The sequence below is a fragment of the Eriocheir sinensis genome, chromosome 14 (genome assembly GCF_024679095.1).
Source record: "Eriocheir sinensis breed Jianghai 21 chromosome 14, ASM2467909v1, whole genome shotgun sequence".
NCBI lineage: Eukaryota > Metazoa > Arthropoda > Malacostraca > Decapoda > Varunidae > Eriocheir > Eriocheir sinensis.
The window spans coordinates 13,895,026-13,917,576 of record NC_066522.1 but is presented as its reverse complement, the minus strand read 5'-3'; the positions used below and the strand labels follow the sequence as shown (position 1 = coordinate 13,917,576).

Genomic DNA, 22,551 nt, shown 5'->3' with positions numbered 1-22,551 from the left:
TAAGGAGAAGAACGGGATGAAGGAAGAGGAGGAGAAAGAAGAACGAGATAAAGGAAAAGGAGGAGAAAGAGGAACGAGGAAGAGGTGAGTGAAGAGGAAAAACAGAGCAATAAGGACGACAATGGAGAGAAGGACGCGATGGAGAGAGAAAAGGAGAAGACAAGTGGAATAAGAAGAATAAGAGAAGATGGAAGAAAAAAAACGAAGTAAAAAATAATACCTAGCCAAGAAAATGAAGAATGAGAACTTAATGAAGACAAACAGATCGCGAAACAAAGATATCGAAAAAAACACAAAAAAAACAAGACAAAACATTAGAAAAACAGGCCGGATGTGTTCTTCCTCGGCCTTTGTTTTAACGATCATGCCCCGGGCGGTTTATGCTATGCCTCTGTCTGTCTGTCTGTCTTCCCCTGATCCTCTCCAATTCGGCCTGCCTTCCCTTTTCCATTACTCTCTCTCTCTCTCTCTCTCTCTCTCTTTCTTGTTCCCCTCTTTCAACATCTGCTTTTCCGTCTGTTGCTTTTTCCTCCCCTTCGCTAACCTCTTCATGTGACCTCTTCCATTTCTCTGCTTCAATACTTTTTTCTCTTTGACTTATCTCTTCCTCTGCTCTTTTGTTCTCTTCCGCCGGCCTTATCCTCTTTCTCTCTTCCGTCTCCCTTCTTCTATGTCCATTCCTGTCTTTGCTTTCGTTCGGCTCAACTTCACTTCCCTCTTTTCACCTTTCTGTATTTTCTCTTGTTACATTTCTTCCTTAATCATCTTTACGCCTAACCCTTTTCTCGCTTTTCTCTTTGTACGAATCTCATGTTCTTTTTCTTTCTCTTTCTCTCTCTTTCTATCTATCTACATCTCTTTCCACAGCTCGTCCTCTTTCTCTGTTTCTTCCTTGCCCTTCCTTTCATCCCGACAACCTTAAGCCTTTTCTTCTTCTTTCCTTTATCCGCCTTCCTTGTCCATTCCTCCTGGCTCTCTTTCTCTGTACCTGTCTGTCAATCTATTTATATCTCTCTCCACATCTCTTCCTCTTTCTCTTCCTTCCTTGCCTTTCCTTTCATCCCGACAACCTCAAGCCTGTTCTTCTTCTTTCCTTTATCCGCCTTCCTTGTCCATTCCTCCTGGCTCTCTTTCTCTGTATCTGTCTGTCAATCTATTTATATCTCTCTCCACAGGAAGAGATCCTTCCTTGCCTTTCCTTTCATCCCGACAACCTCAAGCCTGTTCTTCTTCCTCCTTTATCCGCCTTCTTCATCCATTCCTCCTTCTCCTCCCACTCCTTTGCTCTTTTTCTTGCCAATCTTGTGCCTTCTCTCGCTCGCTCTCCCTCTCTTTCTCTCCCTCCATCCCTCCCTCTTCCCTTCCTCCCTCTCCCCGTCCCTCTCTCTCCGCAGTGCATTATGTCTCCCGAGGCCAACCTGAGACGCACGTAATAATTCTTTCTTTTTGCCGGGCGGTGAAGTATTTGCGAGAGAGAGGGGGAGAGAGAGTAAGGGGGTGAGTGAGGAGGGAGGGTGAAGGGGGGAGAAATGGAGGGTGGTTTAAAAAGTGTGTGGAAATGCGCAATACCTTTTCCCCTCTTTAGGTCTGTATGAATAATTAATGTGGTGTTTAAGGGGCCGGTGCCGCGAGGAGGAGGAGAGAGACGGGGAAAGAAGGAATCATACGTAGCGGGGAGGCCTTTCCGATCAGCCAGGTGCGTGTATGTGTGTGTGTGTGTGTGTGTGTGTGTGTGTGTGTGTGTGTGTGTGTGTGTGTGTGTGTGTGTAGGATACCACTGGCCACTCTTTCTGTGTGGTTTTGTATGAGCAGTGATTACCAGGCTTTTTTTTATTGTTTAAGCTATATTTATTCACCTCGAGCGTTTCCTTTACCGTGAAAGAGACAATCAGACAAGCACACAATAAACACCAGTATTTGCGCGTTTTCACACACTTTTTAAACCATCCTCCATTCCTTGCCTCTTTACACTCCTTCCCTCTCCCTCTCCCTTACCCTCCTTCCCTCTCACTCTCCCTCTCCCCCTTACCCTCCTTCCCTCTCCCTCTCCCCTGACCTTCCCTCCCTCTATATATAAGATGACAATGCAACACGAACCCACACACAAACCCAGACATTTCCAGACAAACATCTCCAGGAACAGACAAACATTTAAGTTGAAACGCGAGCCTGACTTGTGTAGGGGAAGAAATCTAGTAATGCGGAGAAGTTAAAAGCGCAACGCAACACACAAACGTCATTTTAGTGTACTGCTCTTATTTATCTTAGAAGACAGGGATTGAAAAAGAAAACTAAATGAGGTTCTAAATGGCTTAATCTGAAGAACATGGAGAACAAGATATAGAGAGAGAAGTGAAGAAACAAAGCATATGAAAGTGATTGTTGTGTTAAATCGCTAAGTCTGAAGAACAGGAAGGGCAAGATATCTAGGATGAAGTGGAGAAGCAAAACCTGAAACCGGTCGATGCTCTAAACTGCGAGGTCGAAAGAACATGGAAAACAAAATATGAAGAAAGAAGTAAATGAGCAAAACATATTAAACTGATTGGTGTGTTTAAAACGGTCAGTCGCAAAAACATCCGGACAAGATATCAGGAAAGAGTGGAGAAAATAATCGTAAGAAACTGCTCAATGTGTAAAACGTTAAGGAGAAAAAGCGTGGAAAACAAGATATGAAGGAGGAAGTGGAGAAACACATAAATAGCAGAAACATGGGAATAAGATTGGAGAGACGAATTGCAGAGACGAAAAATATAAAAAGAAAATAATACGAGACTTTAGAAACTGTTTAATGTGTAAAACGCTTAGGAGAAAAAGCGTGGAAAACAAGATATGAAGGAGGAAGTGGAGAAACATATAGAAAGCAATAACATGGGAATAAGATTTGAGAGACGAAGTGTAGAGACGAAAAATATAAAGAGAAAATGATAAGAGACAAGTCCCTTTCAATGTCCGTTATTTTTCTCTTTTTTTTTAATTCCAAACCGGAACCGCCGCATATTCCTGAGACGGTGATGCGAAGTGCTCATGATTATTAATATTTAGCCTCTTTCTCGCCTGTTTTCCGCACGGCCGGTGGAAAATATAAGAAAGTATTCCTTAATGCGAGAATAATGGGGAAGAAATTGTGATCTTCATGGACCAGAAAATAATTGATTCTTATTATTAAGGAAATAAGTCATGGAAGCTTCTTAACGAATTAGAGAGAGAGAGAGAGAGAGAGAGAGAGAGAGAGAGAGAGAGAGACAGACAGACAGACAGACAGACAGACAGAGACACGAGGCAAGATAGCGCGAGACGTACGGTATTCTTTTCGCCTGCAGCCACGAACTCGGTAATACACGCGTTGTCTGGCTTTATCAGATATCGGGTGCGCGGCGCCTGGGAAGCTTGGTGGCCGCATACACACTCGCGTCACGATAACAAAGCCGCCTCTGCTCCCCTCTGTCTCTATCTAGATGCCTCCTCGTGCGGCGTGTCCCCAAGAGAGATAGAGCGAGAGAGAGAGAGAGAGAGAGAGAGAGAGAGAGAGAGAGAGAGAGAGAGAGAGAGAGAGAGAGAGAGAGAAAATTCACCCCAGTCTCTCCCAGTTTCCCTGCTGCTGTGACTTTCTGAAGGGCGATACTACTTTACTGAAGGGGCAAAACACTACTCTACTGAATGGGAAACACTAGAACACCACTGTAACACTACTCTACTAATTGGCATAACACGACTCTATCTAGCTCAACACTATCCTCCTCACACCTTCATGCTAGTTCACGCGGGACTGTGGCTAAATATGTCCTCCTGCCTTCATCTTCCTCCCTCTCTCTGTTCATCTCTCTACACTGCGTCCCTCTCAATTATTCGCCTACCAGCACACTGCCTTTGCCATCCTCAAATCTTCCTGCCAGTTCACGTGCATGTGGTTGTGGGTAAACGGATCCTACAGCCTTCATCTTTCCTCTCCCTTCATTCATCTCTTTGCCTATCAGCGCTTCATGTCTACCCTTATCCTTCACATCTTCCTGCTATAAGTTTACGTGGGGTTGTTGGTAAATGCGTCCTCCTGCCTTCATCTTCTTCCCTCTCCTTATTCGTCTCTCCACTGCGCCCCTCTCACTGCTCTGCCTACCAGCACTCTCCACCCTCTTTCATCTTCCCCTTTCCCTGCTGTTTCCGTTCGTCTGCTTCCCTACTCTCACCTACCAGCACTTTCCGCCCCTGCTGCTACTCGTGTCCACCACTACCACTCTCCGCCCCTCTCCCTACCTCTGCTTTTGGTCTCGCTCCCTCGACTACCAGCACTCTCCACCTTCCTCAGTCTCTTCCTCTCCCAGCTGTTTCCGCCTCCTCGACTCTCCTCCATAGTCCCTACCACACTTCCCGCTCCTGGTACTTGTTCTTCTACCCGTGTGCCTTGCCTTCGCCACTCTGCGCCCTCCACTCCTGCTGCTGCCACTCCGCTACTCCGCGCGTCCTGCCTACACTCCCTGGTCCCTTGTTGCTCCCCTCGCCCACAACTCACTCGCTTGCTCCACACAAAAAAGCCACACAAATAAACAAATACACGCACATTCATTATATCTGTCCACGTGTCCTCCCTTACCTTGCCGACATATGGGGTATGCATTTTTATTTTGTATTTTCCCTTTCTGCTGCTTCGCATTTTTCAATCTCGGCTCCAGTGGTTGATTTTCTTTCTTTTTTTCAGCCACGTCTGAGGTTGTGCAAGTAATTAGCCTCCGTCCTGCAGGTGATGGGGATACTTAGCTACAAATTCTGTCGTGGACAATAATTAACGAGTCTGTGTTGCTTCCATTCCGCAAACCCACTCCAGCCGTCCCGCCCAGCCTTCCAAATTAATTTAATTAAACACTACGGGGCCCGGCAGTTCACTTGCACCAAATTTTCTGCTTTTCCTTGTTCGACTCGTGAAGCCACGCGGCGAGGCCGGGACGAGGCCGCTCACGGCCGAGGGAACCGTTCAATTCCCGTGTGTAGGGCGGCACTGCGCTGCGGCACGTAATACTTGACGCCTGCTAATCCTTTGTGTGTGTGTGTGTGTGTGTGTGTGTGTGTGTGTGTGTGTGTGCGTGCGTGCGTGTGTGTGTGTGTGTGTGTGTGTGTGTGTGTGTGTGTGTGTGTGTGTGTGTGTAAGGATTATTGCTCTAAACTCAAAAACATACTCAAAGCTCCTCAATTTACATGGCAAAAACACGCCAAAACACACACACACACACACACAAAAAAAAAAAATTGTTTGGCTCAGGCAGTAACAAGTCATCTTAATGTTGAAGAAGCCGCAGGTGTGCTGGCCGCGGCCGTCTCTTTTAAGCCTTGCTGTGGGCCGGAGGATCAGCCCGGCTCAGGCCTCAAGTGACTGAGGCGCCTCGGGTCTTTAGCAAGGTGTGTTCCCTTGAAAACTTACACTCTCGTTTTTCTCGGGGAAATTTCAGGATGCATCAAAATAGCTGGGACGTGGTGCAGGTGGGAAGTGTGGTCAGGGCGGGCGAGTGAGCGGTGAGGGCAAAGGGAGGCGCATTGCAGGCGAGGCGACGCAAGTCTTTGGAAGCGTAAATGACGAGGCTTTGATGAGGCCTCATGGGAATCAGGACCATGGCCACCGATGAGGGTCGCCTGTTCTGGGGTCTAATCTAAATGCACTGCGTCGTCTGCATCTAATCCTTTGGGCTTACGTTGTCTGGAAATCTAATTCGAGTGTTTGGAGTCATGCAGGGTTTCATTTGAACGTTCCCTTTGCCTCGTGGTTGCACCTTAAATGACAGGGATACTGTGGAGATATAACATAAGCTATTGTTGTACTCTGGAGCTCATTTCAAGGGCTAACAGAGCATTGGGGCGCACGTGTATGTGTGTGTGTTTGAGGGGAAGGAGTATACAAGAACATTTTGGTGTTTAGACTGCCGAAATCGACCTCTCCTTTGGCCACTCTCCTATAATTTCTTTTATAGGAGTGGGGTTTACGGGGCATTTTTTCTTATTTATGTTTGCCCTTGAGTTGCTTCCTTTACTGTAAAAAAAAATGCAGCGGCCTTAAAGTTTGTTCTAATATCATGAAGAAAAGTCCTTCTGATAGGAATTCACTGGCTTACAATGGATAATGAGTCTCGTAAAAAAACCTAGGCAGACTCGGTGTTTTAGTATATTGAGTCATGAGCGGCGGCGGCGGTGTCTCGGGAGGGCCTGGCGGGATGAAGGGCGGCGTCTGGAGCCTAGTCTGGCGGGGCTTAATATAATTCCCGCCCTTGATGGAGACTCGGGCCCGGATACTCGTGGGGTGTCGGCTCACGTTATTAATATTCTCCTTGCGAATTGAAGATGACTTACTAACGTTGGTTTTTATTGCCCACTCTTCCCCGCGCTGCTCCAAGGCTTCGGCGCCGACCTGTGGAGCTGCCTTTATCAGACCACTCGGCAACAGCGGCACCGGCGATAGAAATAGTTGTAGTAAAGATAGAAGGGGCAATAGTAGTAGCATTAGTAGTAGTAGTAGTAGTAGTAGTAGTAGTAGTAGTAGTAGTAGTAGTAGTAGTAGTAGTAGTAGTAGTAGTAGTAGTAGTAGTAGTAGTAGTAGTAGAAGTAGTAGTAGTAGTAGTAGTAGTAGTAGTAGTAGTAGTAGTTTTTATTGTTAGTATAATAGTTGTGGAAATAGTAATGATAATATTTATAGAACTATTATTGATTCTACTACTACTACTAGCCTACTAATATTACTGCTTTTACTACTACTATATTAATAATAATAATAATAATAATTAATAATAATAATAATAATAACAGCAATAACAATAACACCTGATTCCGCCCTCCCGCTTGGAAATCACCGCCGTCAGCTCTATTCTTATCCCTCCTCCGTGAACAGGCTGACCTTTCAATATTTTCACTGTGTGCCGAGTATTGAAAGTTTTGTCAGGGAGAGCCAACCTTCACCCTGCCGTGTTTCCGTGTTCCGGTGTGCTCTCTTCGGGCGGGACTGTGGATTCAGACTCGTAATAAATCTTGCAACTTCTGGCCTCTGTTTTGAGTATGTGTCTTGCCGTCTGTCTGTCTTATGGCGGCTTTGCCCTTGAGAAGCCTCCGCGTGACCCCACATGGTTTGCAGGTTTAGAAGATGAAAATGTCAATAAAAGGGGACATTCTTTTCCTTTTAAGTGTGGGAGCGAGCGGCGTCACTTTCAACATTTAGACGAGTCTGTGGAAGGCGGCGACTAACCTTAAACTTAGTCACTAAATCCTCAAAAGTTTAGCCTCCCTCTTTATTTTCATTGAGCTAAATTTGCCGTAAAACAACTTAGAAGCACAATGAATTTACCTTCTCGCAAAAAAAAGAACATGTAAATAGGTTTGGTGTGTGATAATAACGGCGGCGGCGGTGTAGCAGCCCCTCCCGGCACGCCTTGCACGTGGGAGGACAGGTAGGAAGAGTGAGGAAGCGTCGCCTCTGGACGTGTCTCTCTCAGACTGATTAATTTGCTTCCCAACGAGAGCGAGGCAGCCGAGTGTAAGCGCCTCAGTTTGTGTTGCTTATCTTGTTAGAGGAAGACATGATATTTCTTCTCGGCGGGGAAGGGCGGGAATGACACCGTTTTGTCTTCCCTCGTCGACGCGGCTTATCTGAGGCCGCTGCAGCACCGACCACCTGACGAAGCGAGGCGTCGTGCGGGGCGGAGTAAAGTCACGGCGGCGCCCCACGCAACGCCTCGCCAAACAATGTAAGACAACACAGCACAACACACCGGCGCCTCACGACCCCCTAACATGCGGCACGGTGTTTGCACGTAGCCTAACATCGCCTTCTAATCCCTCCTCGGACCATTATAACTTCTGGCTCTTCGTGTCAAATTTTTCCTGGATAAATTCTGGGCATTTTCTTGGAAGTCTGGGTTGCTTTTCATTACCCCCCGTGATGCCACACTCCTCGAGCCATTGTTGTCTCGCCGGGCCGCGCTGTGTGCCAGGCAATTCCCTTGGATTATATGGTAACAGCGGCGTCTCTCCTGTTATCTCGGTCGCGTCCCACATCGGTATTCGGAGTCTCGGAGACGCTATTACAGGGGCGCGCCGACATTCTACTCTATTCTCCGCCCACCATTCCTTCTCAATGACATAAATAGCTTGCTCAGGCCCCGGAGTCCCTTTATCGTTTAGCCAACACACTCCCGAATCCATTTGCCTCGCCATTGTCTCTTGTTTGCCTCGCCTTTAGCCTCGACTCCCTCACAGCCTGCTTCCTGCCCTCCTTCCGTGCCGCCATCCGTCCCTCCGTCCATTCCTTCCGTCCCTACATTCTTCCAAACACTCATTCTCTTCCTCTCGCTCGGCCTCCCTCACAGCCAGCTTCCTTCTCTCTTTCCCTGCCTGCCTGCACTCCTTCCGCGTCTCCATCCGTCCTTCCGTCCTTTCCTACCGTCTTTACATTCTTGTGGACTCTCTCCGTCTCTGTCTCCCTCTCTTCGCTGCGTCACATTCCTCCTCGCCACACAAATCCATCCATTGCGACAGATCTTCACACACTTACTCTTCCTACCTTTTGCTCGTCCCCTTCCTGCTTTCTTTCTTTGCCTCTCCCATCTCTTTCATCTGTCACATACCCTCGCCTCACTTTTTCTTGGTCCCTATAACTCTCACTTCTCACCTTTCTCTCTCCCTCTTTCACCTTCCTTTCCTGCATCCCTCGATCTCTACCTCTCCTCTACCTCACACTCTCTGCCCTTCCCTCTATCTGTCTCTCTCTTCCCTAACCTAACCTTACCTTCGACATGACTTAAACACTACCTACACTACCTACTTCCTTACTATGTAACTCTTCACTGCACTCCCTTCCTCTATATTAATACCCCTTTTCTGGAGGTGGACTCTCGTTTGACCCCAAATTGGCATCAAATTCTACTTCAGGGGAATTTATAGAAGAGCCAAACCTTTACATGACCTACGTGGTTGCGAGGATCTTATGAATAGATGCAACAGACAGGTGACAGACAAGAGGATCGCAATAAGTTATATCAGCCGAGTCTTCCGCCCACCAAAGAAAGTTGTCCCGCATCTTTCTTCCGCTCGCTACGATGGACATGTGACGTGAAGCCAACCTATTCCCGGCCCCTCGGAGCAATTTTGCGCCAAGAATAATTGGACAGCACTGACAGTTCAAGAGAAAACTGGTGGCGGCACAAAAGAAATTCAGAGGTCTTTTTTTCTGTTTGTGTGTCAGAGCAAGAGAAAAAAGAGAGAGAGAGAGAGAGAGAGAGAGAGAGAGAGAGAGAGAGAGAGAGAGAGAGAGAGAGAGAGAGAGAGAGAGTGTGTGTGCTTGTTCCTTTCTTGTTTCCTCTCCTTTTTGTTTACATCGAGAAACAGATAGAGAGAGAGAGAGAGAGAGAGAGAGAGAGAGAGAGAGAGAGAGAGAGAGAGAGAGAGAGAGAGAGAGAGAGAGAGAGAGAGAGAGAGAGAGAGAGAGAGAGAGAGAGAGAGATACTGACCAGCTAGTTTGCTCACCTGCTTCTTGCTTGCATTGTTTCTCCATTGTTTGCCTTCCCGCTAACACCCAGATTGATCACGTCTCATTTCAACACCAATTAAAACAAAACCAAAAAAATATAACCAGTCTTGACACGTAAACGACACCAGAAGAGGAGGAAGAGGAGGAGAACGAGAACGAGGACGAAGACGAAGAGGAGGAAAACCATGACGACGATGACGATGATAAAGGAAGAGAACAGCAACAACAATAACTAAAGCATATACTGAAACAACAACAGGAGGAGAAAAAGACGAAGAAAAACAAGAATGCTCAAGAAAAAGAAGGATCAGCGGGACAGCAACGAAGAGGAGGAGGAACGTTACACAGAGAGAACCGGTCAAGGAATGTCAGAAAGGGAGGAACGGGAGAGAGGACGTGGGCTGCGTAATGAAAAGGCCAGGCTGTGACACTGCCTACCCCTCTTGACGGACACGGGAGGAACAAAGTATCAGCGGGTTGTGAATCTGGGACCTCACGGCACGAGACTGAAATGTGTTGCTCCGTGCTGACCAAGATAGTATTAAGAGGACTGTACACGAGGGGAGAAAAAGTGTGGGACTGCGGGGGTATCTGCAAGTGTGTTTGGATCACTATTTATAAAGTGTGTGGGGTGGGGGCAAGCCAACTACATACAAGCAGAGAGAGACTGGGGGAGAGTGTGAATACGTGGCCCTATGAGTCCGTGTTAATGATTTGGAAAGTGCTTGGGTGAGGGAATGAAGAGTACAGGGGAGAGAGTGAATAGACGTGTGCCTGAGCCTGGTATAGTGATTTAGAAAGAGTGTGAGGGTGAGTGACTGAATGAAGAGTATTACCAGGGGAAACAAAGTGAGGGAATGAGTGTGAATTGCTGCTTGCGTGAATTTCTCCTTTAATGGTATAGCTCTGAAACAAAAGAGTGTGTGGGTAAGTGAATAAAGAGTATGTATGGAGGGGAGTGTAAATATCTGCATGAGTGTGTTACTGTTCCAAGTGTGTCAAGACTTAAATTAATGATGTGTCTTTACGATTATGATGGGAGACTTTATAGTGGGTCAGTGACGGGGTCCAGATTTCTTTCGTCCTGCGGAATAGCAAGTGTTCTGGTGCTCTTTAAATGTTCGTTGTACTTGTATCAGTGTCCAAAAATAATCGCACGCAATATCCGTTTTTTATCGTTTCCCTTATATATACACATACTTCTGTTCAGGACACACAAACGCTCTCTCTCTCTCTCTCTCTCTCTCTCTCTCTCTCTCTCTCTCTCTCTCTCTCTCTCTCTCTCTCTCTCTCTCTCTCTCTCTCTCTTTTCACACGGCCCTGCACACAAAACATCACGCTGGCGGCTCACCATTAATCAAGCAAATAACGTTTCCAAGCCTCCACTATTACTAGCGGAGGCCCCCCGATCCACTTGCGGGTGGCGGACGACGGAGCCACGCGCGGCACGTCTCCCCAAACCTTCTCCACCAGCGTTAATTATTAACAAGAGGTGAGGTTGAGCCCGAGAGTTGGAAGGGCGGAGCAGAAGAGTGTGGAAAATTCATGCAAGTTTGGAATTCCTTTTGAATTTATTATGAATCTGTGATTACTCATGAGGACAGGAGGCCGGTTGAGGGATAGGGAGGGAAAAGAGAAGGAAACATATATACCATCCGAGTTGAAAGGAAACCTGAGAAATCTAGTGTTGTTAATTTTGAATAGTGTTAGCTTGTCGGAGAGGGCGAGGGAAGGGACAAGCGTTGCATAAGTGAAATAGGGTTAAACCAGGGCGGGGTGACGGTGATGAAGAGAGAAGGAAGGGAAGGAAAGAACACCGAGGGGGAAAGAAAACCGGAAAGAAGCGAGATTAAGGGGAGTTACATCCGCTGAGGGAACATGGGCTTTTCTGTCTTGGTAGAGGGCAGCAGACACGAGGCAATGAAAAAGTAATGAGAGACAATTTGGTGTCGGAAGAATCGGATAAGGAAAAATGTGAGGCCATTTAAGACGTTCTATTTCCAAGAGATGGGAGCTATGGAAGGCCTTGGGCGAGGTCGGTGTGGGAAGGAAAAAGGGAGTGAGTTTTGTGATGGAGGCTGTGAAGAAAGGTGATGATGGGGAGAAGACTCTGACTACCCCGCAACACATACAGTACACACAACACAGAGCAGGTAGGGGGATAGGGAGGGGGAAAAGTAACACTACACAACACATCTCCACAAACCCAATTATGCTGGAAAGAGGAAAGGCACTAAAGGTGTTGGAATTCTGATTATCTCGCTATACATATATACGACAGAGCAGGTAGGTAGGGTTGGGGGGAGGGAACACTACACAACACACCTCCACAAATATAATTATGCTGCAAAGAGGAAAGATACTGAAGCTGATGCGCCTCAAATTATCCCGCAGTACGTACACACATCACAAAACAGGTACAGGTGTCGAGGGGAGGGGAGACGCCACACCACACACCTCCACAAGAAATATTAGGCGTGCGCTGCAGCCGTTGATGGTGCTTCTTCGAGCCAATCTGAGAGAGGGAAGGGGATTTTATTATTTGTTTTTTCCCTCCATCAAAAGGAACGAAAGGAAGCCACTCAGGAGACGGCGCCGCGCCCTCCACACGTCGCCCGCACCAGAATAAATACGCCACTTTGATGTGCGACGCCTTGTTCCACGGCTCATTTAGCGCCACCGAAGCTTCTTTACGGGTGATGACGCGAGGCGGGAACACCACAGCGCGGGGCGTACACCTACAGATCCTGGAGTCATTTTTTCAAACCTGTCTGGCTCCCATGACGACTATATCCCAAGGCCACCTCGTTTTCTTGGGTGATTTTACAGTTCTTGGTGCAGCGAGTAGCGTTTTTTTTATTATTGTTTCCCTTTTTGTGTGCCCTTGGGTTGTCTCCTTTGTTGTAAAAAAAAAAAAAAGAGAGAGAGAGAGAGAGGTCGTGTAAAACTATAACTAGAATCACAAAACAGTCCATGGAACCTCCAGCAATTTCTACGAGAGGCTTTTAAAACAGGCAAACTGAGGCGAGGCTATATTTAAAGGATACGAACTCTGATTCCTTTTGCTAAGATTTCCTCTCGATGTTTTTTTCTTTTCATTTTGTCGGTGTTTTTATTCCCGGCAAAAGAGAATGTCAAGGAAAAAATTCATTTCAAATATTTCTTCAATATCACAAAGAGAGTAAAAGTTATAAAAATCCAGGTCAATTCCGCTCTGTAGATATCTTGATGTTTTCCACCTGAAGAAGCTTACCCTTGGTTGCTTTCCATCCATGTGATCGTTGGTTTTATTCCCGGTGAGAGAGTGAAATCCAGGGAAAAAATTGTGAGTTCTAATATTTTCTTATGTCATAAAGAGAGTAAAAGTTATAAGAATCCAAGCCAATTTGCGCTGTAGATCTCTTTATGTCTTCCACCTAAAGGAGCTTACCCAGGCTTGTTTAGTCTTGTGTGCGCCGCGTTGTCTGGCCGCTGGTGTGTGGGTGACGCAGGTGACCGACACACAGAACAAACGGTCCTGGTGTGTTCCGAGTGTGCTCACCTGGAGAAGAGGCGTCCGGCACACATTGTTTTCAGGTACACATGCACTTGAGAGAGGTAGAGAGACAGACGGACAGACAAAGACAGACAGAGAAAGGCAGCTATAGACAGAGACGGGTTGGCAGGTAGACAGACAGACAGACAGATAGACAGAACTACCGAAAGAAAGAAAGAAAAAAGAAAGAAAGAAAGAAAGAAAAGAAGAAAGGAAGGAGTGAGAGATGAAAACGGACTAACCTTCGTCAGTTTGTGCGGCGGCGGAGGGCAGACACAGGGCCGCCAGCAGCAGCAGGCGTAGGGACAGGGGCAGGGACAGGGGCAGCGTCGCCACTCGTGCTGGAGCCATCGTAGGGACTCTGCAGGGCCCCAAGGGGAGGAAGGGAGAAGCTCTCATTAACGGGGAGTAAAACTGAGGCAAGCGATGAGGGAGGGAAGCCATGAACCGCAGCGCCTGGCAATGCGGGCAGGAGCATCGATAATACCTTGTCTAGCCTGTCGTCGGTGCACCATTCTACTAACCATTATCAATATGTGCATCTAACCAAGCGCAACGATTTATTCAATTCTTCCTAGCCTGTCATCGGTACATCATTCTAGCCAACCTTAACAATTTATTCACTTCTGTCCCTCCATCATCAGTATGTCCTTCTCTCCCAAGTGCAACAATTTATTCTTTCCTGTCTAGCCTGTAATTGGTGTATCATTCCATCCAAGCGATATAATTTATTCAGTCCAGTCCCCCATCGTCAACATATGCTTTAGTCAAGTGAAACAATTTATTCATTCCTGTCTAGCCTGTCATTGGTTTATCCTTCTATTAAAGCGCAACAATTTACTCATTTTTGTCGCTCACCGGTATGTTTTGCTGTCCAAGCCAAATAGTAGATTCAGTCCTGTCCATCCGTCACAGATACTCAGGTCTAGGTAACTCTAAGGACTTTGATCTTCATGTTTCATTAGTGTATATCGATGTCTGTACACATTTATTATTCATTCACACTCCCACCAAAGACACATATCTATGTAATCAAAATGGTTTTAATTCTGTCTGTAATCCGTATATTTGTATAACTATAATAACCTATGTCACATATTAATTTGTCAGTCATACTTACATGAGTGTAGAGGTTACCAAAGTTAATATAATCCATTATTCTACTACGTATTTGTCCATTAGTCTAAGCACATTATTTATTCAAGTATATTATATGTCCATATTCATTGTAAATTAATATATAATACACATTGGCTCAGTTACCTTCTGTATACATCCGCTCATTGGTACAACTGTCTAATACTTCAATTCTCCCAACCTGTTTATCCGTTATTTCGTCTGATTAATTATCTGTGTAATGAAATTTAGTCTGTTTATCTCCGCCCCTTGTGCCAGTCTGCCAGGCTGAAGCTACAGTCACACATTATTTAAGCCTTCCATCGTGACAATACAATCACACATGCCCCTGAATTAGTACATGAATGTGTTTTTATTTGTTTCCGCACGTTCACCATATACGCTCGCCTTTTAGGCTAATTGCGAGCACATGCAGGTATAGAGGGCTTTTATTGAACTGTTTTCATGAAACGAGATTAATACTACAACAAAGGTGTATGGAAACGAGTTGCATAGTATTAGCAAGGAGGCTCCGTGTCCTCCGCGCTGGAATGGTGAAATGGTGTTGTGTTCCGTGGCGTGTTACTGTGTTTCTGTTTGTCACGGTTCTCTTGTGTTACATTTCTAATTTTCTTCTGTTGTTTCAGGTCTGTCGGTGTTAAATGTTCCTCGACGGTTCTCCTCCGTGCTGTTATGCTTCCTTTGTTCCTACCTGGGCCACTGTTGATGGTAAGTGTTCCTTATAAATTTGTTATTTTTACTGATTCATAATATCTCTGTTCCCCAAGTCCCCACCTCTGTATCCCCTTAACGTTGCCACACTCTTAGCTCTTATCCTTTTTTTCCTGTTTTCGTATATCTTTTGTCTCAGGAGTAAAGGTAGGTAATTTTTCACTCCGCTTACTAAATCCCTTTAAAAAATCCTCTTGGTAATTGCTTTATTTTTAACATACAGACGAACTGGAAATGTTTTCTTGTGAAGATTACCCTGTGTGTGTGTGTGTTTCTTTACCTGTACTTTTCTCCCTCCATTTTCTTGCCTGTTTGTCTTTCCTCTGTTTCCTTGTCTGTTTCTCCCCGTCTGCATGTCTGTTCGTTCGTCTGACTGGCATTTCGTCGCTTGTTTGTGTACCTCTCTGCCAGTCTGTCTGTCTGCCTGTATGTCTGTGTGTTTGTCCCTCCCTCCGTCCACCTGTCTGTCTGTCTGGCTGGCTCTCCTCGTCACCTGTTTACTGGATGTGATGGTGGCGCCGCTGCCTCATCCGCTTCGTTACGGTGATTCGCCTGTGACGGGATGCTAACGTGATTATGTTGGCATTGCATTACCCGCCGTGTTTGTGTTCCCGCCGGCAGGTAACAGGTTAGTGGGTCAGGCTAAGAGTGTTACCGTTAAGCCTGTACTGAGCACCCGCCCCGCCCCGCATAACTCCCCAACCCCACTTTGACCCCACAACCTCGCCCCCCCACAACCCCGCCTCATCCCCTCCAACCCGCCCGCCTTTCCCAGCCCTGCACCACTCCCCCAATTCTAGTCCGCACCCCCAACCCCCCACCGCCTCGGCCTGTTCCCCCCCCTTCGCCGCCCCAACCCCGCCATCCCCGTCAGAAGGCAGGAGTCGCAGCGTCATCCCGGGTCCGCCCTGTTTATGTTCGGCGTTTGCTGCTCGACCTGGCGCACCGCTTCCCCGCCACGCGCCAATGCTGCCATTCATTAAAGATGATTTATTCCGAAGCCCGCCGTGTTATTCAAATGTTATTGCTGCGTAATGTCACAATTAGAGGAGCTGTATTCATGGCAAACAGAGCTGCAAGTTAAGTCGTTTGGGGAGTATGTGTAATGTGGAGAGTTGTAATTGTTTTTCTTAACTACCATGATACTGCTTTTTTATTTTGTTTATTGGGTTATGAGTTAGTTTCTCCCGAGTCTCCTGTTTTATTTCCTCACAGTCCTTGCATAGACACTCCTCGGTGCATGTATCTTTTTTTGGATAGACCGTAAATAGATCATCGGTGCTACTAACACATCATACTGTTCTTTTTTTTTTAATCGGAACATGAGTTGTTTTTTTCCTGTCTCCCTTTCTTTCCTTACAATCCTCGTATAGACACTCCACGCTGCATACTTTTTCAGGGTAAGGTGGTGTGCAGCGTCGACTCAGATGCCGGCGACGTATATTACTATTTAGAGAACGTTCAAAGACACTGAGACTCCCGTGTGTCATGTCGGCCTCGTTTGTGTGCAGAAGCTTCGTTGGTGACACAAACATACGAACATAAAAAGCATCCCAAACATAAGAGCCAAAGAAGTGTGCGAGAGCCTTGGCAACATACCCGAGGCAGCTTCTTTAAAACTACCACCACCAATCCTTCTCATCCAGTAATATATGTGACGCTTTTTTCTTTCATGAATGCACAAAAACTGAGGCTTGCGGAATATTTGTGTAAAACCTTAACACACACACACACACACACACACACACACACACACACACACACACACACACACACACACACACACAAATGCACGAGCGAACGCACTCACGCCCCGTTATTACCAAGAAAATAATGATATCCTAAAGAGGCCAAATTAGATATTGTCGTCAAAAGATATGAGACTGAAAAATGTTCACCTAATTACAAAATGCTCAACTAATTAGCAGACGTAACGCGCGGGGCCATGCATTAATTATTAAAGTCCGGACAAGCCGAAGAGGCCGCCAATCTTTACGAGAAAACTTGCCTGATCCGTATTACTTTTTCATCAGTAATATCGAAGCATCAATATCGATATTCTTTTTTTTCTAATTGGTAAAACTGAGAAGGTTGAAATTCATTGGTGTTCGGTGTTTATGGCTCAGCAGCGCACACCAGTTGTATATCTTCACACTCCATTAAGCCGATATGTTTTTTTATACATGCAGAATGGAAATTTTCAGCAGGCCGAGAATGTGCTACATGAAATTGAGACGGAATTCCGCAGTATTTTTTCAGCTTTTCCTTTTCTCTGTTTGGAATGTTTAATTTGTTGGCCTAACTGACTGTTGACACCGCTGAAAGAAAAACAAAATCAGCCTAGTTACTGGTCAGCATATTTTTCAGCGTCCGTTTTCGTCGGCGTGCACCATTACGTGAATGTTAAGTGAACAATCACATAGTTTATGAGATCCATATTCGAGGCTTACACGCCCACATTTGAGTAGGCTTTCATAGAGGTTGTGAGTATTTCCATGAGTATTTTTATGAACCCAAGATACCTAAAATAAGATAAGATACCGTTAAATTACCACGTTCTAGAAATTGCTGTCAGGAGATACACACACAAATATATCACACAAACTGATGTGTAGCCAATATCACAATATTATGAATAGTGTGAGTCTGAACCACAAGCGACATGAAGCGTAACTAGACGTCTGGCTCCTTGTCACCTTCTCTAAGCCAAGAAATCTTTTGTTCACAAGGAGGTGACATCGTGCCACCTATACTTCCATATCATGGCAAAATATGTAGGATGACAGGGTTTCTTCTGATGTTATAATATTAAAGACGTCGAATTTTCATATGTTTTGGATGACGTAACCTCATTTGAGGGTACTATATGCAGGTCAACGGAGCTTCATCGGATATTATAATATTAAAGATGTCGAAGTTCTATTTGATGTTATAATATCAAGGATGACATTGACTCATCTGATAACATAATAATGAAGATGATGTGGTTTACAGACTGTGAGTAATTCGTAATTCAGTGACAAGATGACAAAAAAAGTTCCATCTACATTTCTTGGCATTCTAAAGTGTTCACTCACACAGAAGCGGATATTGAAACGCCAGGATTTTCTCTTTATTATGCACCAACTCGACCGCCGCGTGTAACGAAACACACGAGAAATTAATCCAGACAAGGAAAGGTTTTGCCGGCGCCGGGGATCGAACCCGCGACCAGCGAGACCGGAGAGCCACTCATTAACCAGTCGCTGCACTACACGGCTCCCCTTTCCTATTCAGATTAATTTCTGTGTGTTGAGATTTTCCATTTTCTATGAACTTCGGAGAGTATGGACCATCACTCTACTTGTTACCCACTCGGGGTGACACAACATAATCACAGGAGAGGATGCCTCCGCCTTGCCACCAGTGAAACGCCAGGATTTTATCTTTACTGTGCACCAACACGACCACCGCGTGTAACGAAACACACGAGAAATTAATCCAGACAAGGAAAGGTTTTACCGGCGCCGGGGATCGAACCCGCGACCAGCGAGACAGGAGTGCCACTCCTTAACCAGTCGGCCAAAAAGGTACCCCCACTCGCAGAGTGAGTTATGGGAGGCTCGCCCATCAGGCAAGTCGTTGCGCTACAGTATGGCTTTCAACAATATTAATATTTCAATTTCAAAAGTTTCAAATAAATCTCAGATTTTGCTAAAGAATCCTTAGTGATAATATTACTTTTAGAAATTCAACGAAAGCTACATCGACAGACGACGGTGTGATCTTAAGTGCATGAGGTGAGGAAATGTGAATGAACCTGTGGGTGATATATATATATATATATATATATATATATATATATATATATATATATATATATATATATATATATATATATATATATATATATATATATATATATATATATATATGTTTATTCATCTACTTACCTATCTGTCTCTCTATCTATCTCTCTAAAACCGGTTAAGATTGAAGGTCCTGTGTCCTGACCTTTCCTTTCTTTCCTTAATTAATTACTCTGATCCTCGTTTTTAATTTCCTGCACTTTTACTTAAAGAAATTTCAATCACGCCGCCTGACATAATAAAGTCGTAAAGCGGAGGCCAGACATTTTATATTCCGCCATTGTTTGAGCCGCAGATGAATTTAAAAAGTTGTGCTCCAGAGATGAAAATTATATATGGAGCAAATATTTTTTTTTTCCGTACAATTTCCCTGTTCCGTTTTTATTACAGAGAGTTGTCGTTTTTATATATACATATTGGTTAATGCTTCAGCAAAAAAAAAGGTTTTTTTTTTCCTTTGCTTTTGGTGTGCACTTTGTTAATTATTGCGAAACTATTGTTGTGAAACTGAATAGTGGTGACAATTTTGATGACAGTCGTGATGGTGATTATTGTAATTATTATTATTATTATTATTATTATTATTATTATTATTATTATTATTATTATTGTTGTTGTTGTCAGTTTTAGTAGTAGCACTATTATTATTATTATTATTATTATTATTATTATTATTATTATTATTGTTGTTGTTGTTGTTGTTGTTGTTCTTGTTGTCAGTTTTAGTAGTAGCACTATTATTATTATTATTATTATTATTATTATTATTATTATTATTATTATTATTATTATTATTATTATTATTATTATTATTATTTGTAGTAGTAGAAGAAGTATATTATTGTGATTTTTATTTTTGTTTTTAATATGATTATTATAATAATAATTATATTATTATTATTAATAATAATAATAATATCATAATAATAATAATAATAATAATAATAATAATAATAATAATAATAATAATAATGATAATAATAATTGTGTTGATCATAATGATAATAATAGTGATAATAAAGTCGACAAGAATATCAACAACAGCAACAATTAATATTGTGATAATAATGTCAATGACAATGGTGATCAAAACTGGCCATCTTGGTAATGGTCCTGATGCTCGTTCGCCTCAGCACGCAACACGCTGCTAAGGAGATCACAAACTAAATCATACGGCCTTGTTCCCCTCTGCCCCGCCGAGACTTACCTGTCCTTATTTAAATAAAAGAAAATATAACGCGTTACCAGCAGACAAAAGTGATTCGATGATCGCTGCATTTCCTGTGTATGATTGCCGCTTATTAGCCATTGTAATATCTTATAGTCTCGGCATAAAAGTTTTTTATTAGGCGTGTCTTTTACGCGGCGCTGCATGCAGGATTATCTGCAGAATTTGATACCGCAATTAGAATTCATATGACAGGAAAGTGGGAGAAATTATAGCGGCAAAAATTTATCTTTTCTTTTTTTTTCTTGCCGTGGTATTCATGTATTTCCCTGCTGTGGATTTGAATTCATTTTATCATTGAGGTTTCGAGTCTGATCACACGCAGTAGGTGAGCTATATGACCTTTGCTTCCTCAACATAAACAAAAGTATAATTTCTCACTCACCATTCAATTATACGTGTATATATATTTTATGATTAAAAAAATACACCAGCCACTGCCTCAGGACACAGAAATATCCAGATTTCCATTGAATGAGCTGCGTGGGAAGGGTTGCGTTATTAATAAGGTTGACACCCACACCAGGCCACTGAAACACTGTCCTTGCTTGTTAGGAAATAAACAGTGGAGATGCACACCGCCGCGCCTCCCACACAGCCCACACAATGGCTGAGCCGCCGCCTTGCAGCTGCATCCACTCGTAAATACTGGACAATACTACGTGACTGCCACCATTCGTGCGATAAATATGCAGCAGACTGTAAAGACTAAATCAACCCAAGCCATAAATCCATAATACTGCGACACAGTTAGTTTGATATAACAAATTGAGGAGTCTCCATTGGCGGCGACAAATTCAAAGTGAAGCCAAAAATCGATGTGAAAGATAGTTTCCTGCGTCGACTTCCTACATGGAGGTAAAAATAATGACCAACGCTCCATCATTGCTATCGCGGGAATCGTGGTCACTATCGCACACTCTTCCTTCTTCCGCCTACAAACAGCCTCACTCGGCCGTGCACGCCCAACACACACGACTGTTTACTGCTGCTTGTTGAGACCCTTCTTGTGCCCTGATCTAGAGTGAGCGGAAAAGTCTCCCCCAACCAGTATTTATTCAGCGTGGGCTCTTGCCTCACCTAAAGTATGCTTCGCCTTTAACAATGGCGGTCGTAACATTGAAGCTCCTCCTAAATATGAGATAAATGAGACAACTCATCACCCTCACTCACCCTCACCAGGCAGCCACAGCCTTCCTACCTGGCCGAGGAAGGGCGGGGCGCGGGGCTCATGTCAGGGGAAGGAAGGCTTGGGCTTGACTTCTGCTGTGAGGGGAAATGACTCATCAACGAGGGAAGCCGCCGAGCCAGTGTTAGTGTATGGCCGTCAATTTGCCCTTTGTGTCCAGGCCAGCCTCAGCGATTGAAGATGGAGCATTTCTGTTAATAATGAATATTCACACACACACACACACACACACACACACACACACACACACACACACACACACACACACACACACACACTCATCCCCTACCATCTCCATTATATGTGTGAACTTCAACCACGCTGCTGCAGCCAAACACGCCTCTCAGGACGCACTCATCCGCAAACCTGAATGGACGGCTGCCAGCGCTTCCGTCATCCGTCACGAAACGACCACGCCGAGGCTCATATAGCAGCCCCGACAGCCGCCCCTCAACGACGGTCTTATTAGGCTCGCTCACACTCCAGGGGATGACGACGCATAACAATTAGAAGGCGACCCGACGAGGAAGAGCCAGACACCTTTCACCGGGCGACTGTGGTTTTCTGGCTGTTTTCGTTTTTGAGCTTTATATTTTTTGTCTTTTGTGTTTTGGGGCTGTTTTGTTTGTTCCGGCTGTTTTTTTATTTCGGGTTTTTTTCGGGTTTTTATTGAGGGGGGGGGCTTTTTTTCTTCTATTTTTATTTTTTCGGTTTTTTTTTTTTTTGGACTTTTTTATGACGTTTTTTTATTTTTTAGACTTTTTGTTTTGGGCTTTTTTTTTGCCGGGCGTTTTTTTATTTGTTTTCGTTTTTTTGCCGCTGAGCTGCTTCCCATACTTTAAAAAAGATAAAAGATGTTTCCTCTGCTTCAAAACGACGAGCAAAGTCCCGCAACCTCCCTCCACCTCCTCGTCACCCTCTCCAGACCGCTCCTCCTCTTACACGACAACAATTCGCAAAGACAAATTCTCCCTGAGTGTCCAGCGCATATTGGTCGATTGTCTTAGTTTGAGGGACACACACAAGCGATGCCTCTCCTGTTGCCGGTGTGGATGGTGGGATGGAAGGGAGAAGGGAGGGCGGGAGAGGGAGCGGAAATGTTCGTCTCTTCCTGCTGCTAAAGGAGATGTGCCTATTCCCGGGACACGAGGGGCTTCATCCTAGGGCGAAGGTTGCTGGGCCGACCCTCTCTCTCGCATTCTCTCTCTCTCTCTCTCTCTCTCTCTCTCTCTCTCTCTCTCTCTCTCTCTCTCTCTCTCTCTCTCTCTCTCTCTCTCTCTCTCTCTCTCTCTCTCTCTCTCTCTCTCTCTCTCTCTCTCTCTCTCTCTCTCTCTCTCTCTCTCTCTCTCTCTTTCAGGAATTTCAGTATTATTTTGCTTCTTTTGTTTATTTGGATTAACGCTT

The 22,551-nt window shown here is 44.7% G+C and overlaps 1 protein-coding gene and 1 long non-coding RNA gene across 2 annotated transcripts in view; one reads left to right on the top strand and one right to left on the bottom strand.

The window, feature by feature from the left end:
• LOC126998519 (fibroblast growth factor receptor-like 1) overlaps window positions 1-13,485 on the bottom strand; it is a 79,899-nt gene extending 66,414 nt beyond the window's left edge. The window contains exon 1 of the mRNA XM_050860268.1: window positions 13,277-13,485. Coding sequence (XP_050716225.1) covers window positions 13,277-13,478 — 202 coding nt within the window. The 5' untranslated portion in view covers window positions 13,479-13,485. The remainder of the gene's footprint in view (window positions 1-13,276) is intronic.
• LOC126998520 (uncharacterized) overlaps window positions 1-15,601 on the top strand; it is a 121,447-nt gene extending 105,846 nt beyond the window's left edge. The window contains exon 3 of the long non-coding RNA XR_007752910.1: window positions 14,798-15,601. This is a non-coding gene — a long non-coding RNA (uncharacterized LOC126998520). The remainder of the gene's footprint in view (window positions 1-14,797) is intronic.
• Window positions 15,602-22,551: the final 6,950 nt, after the last annotated feature.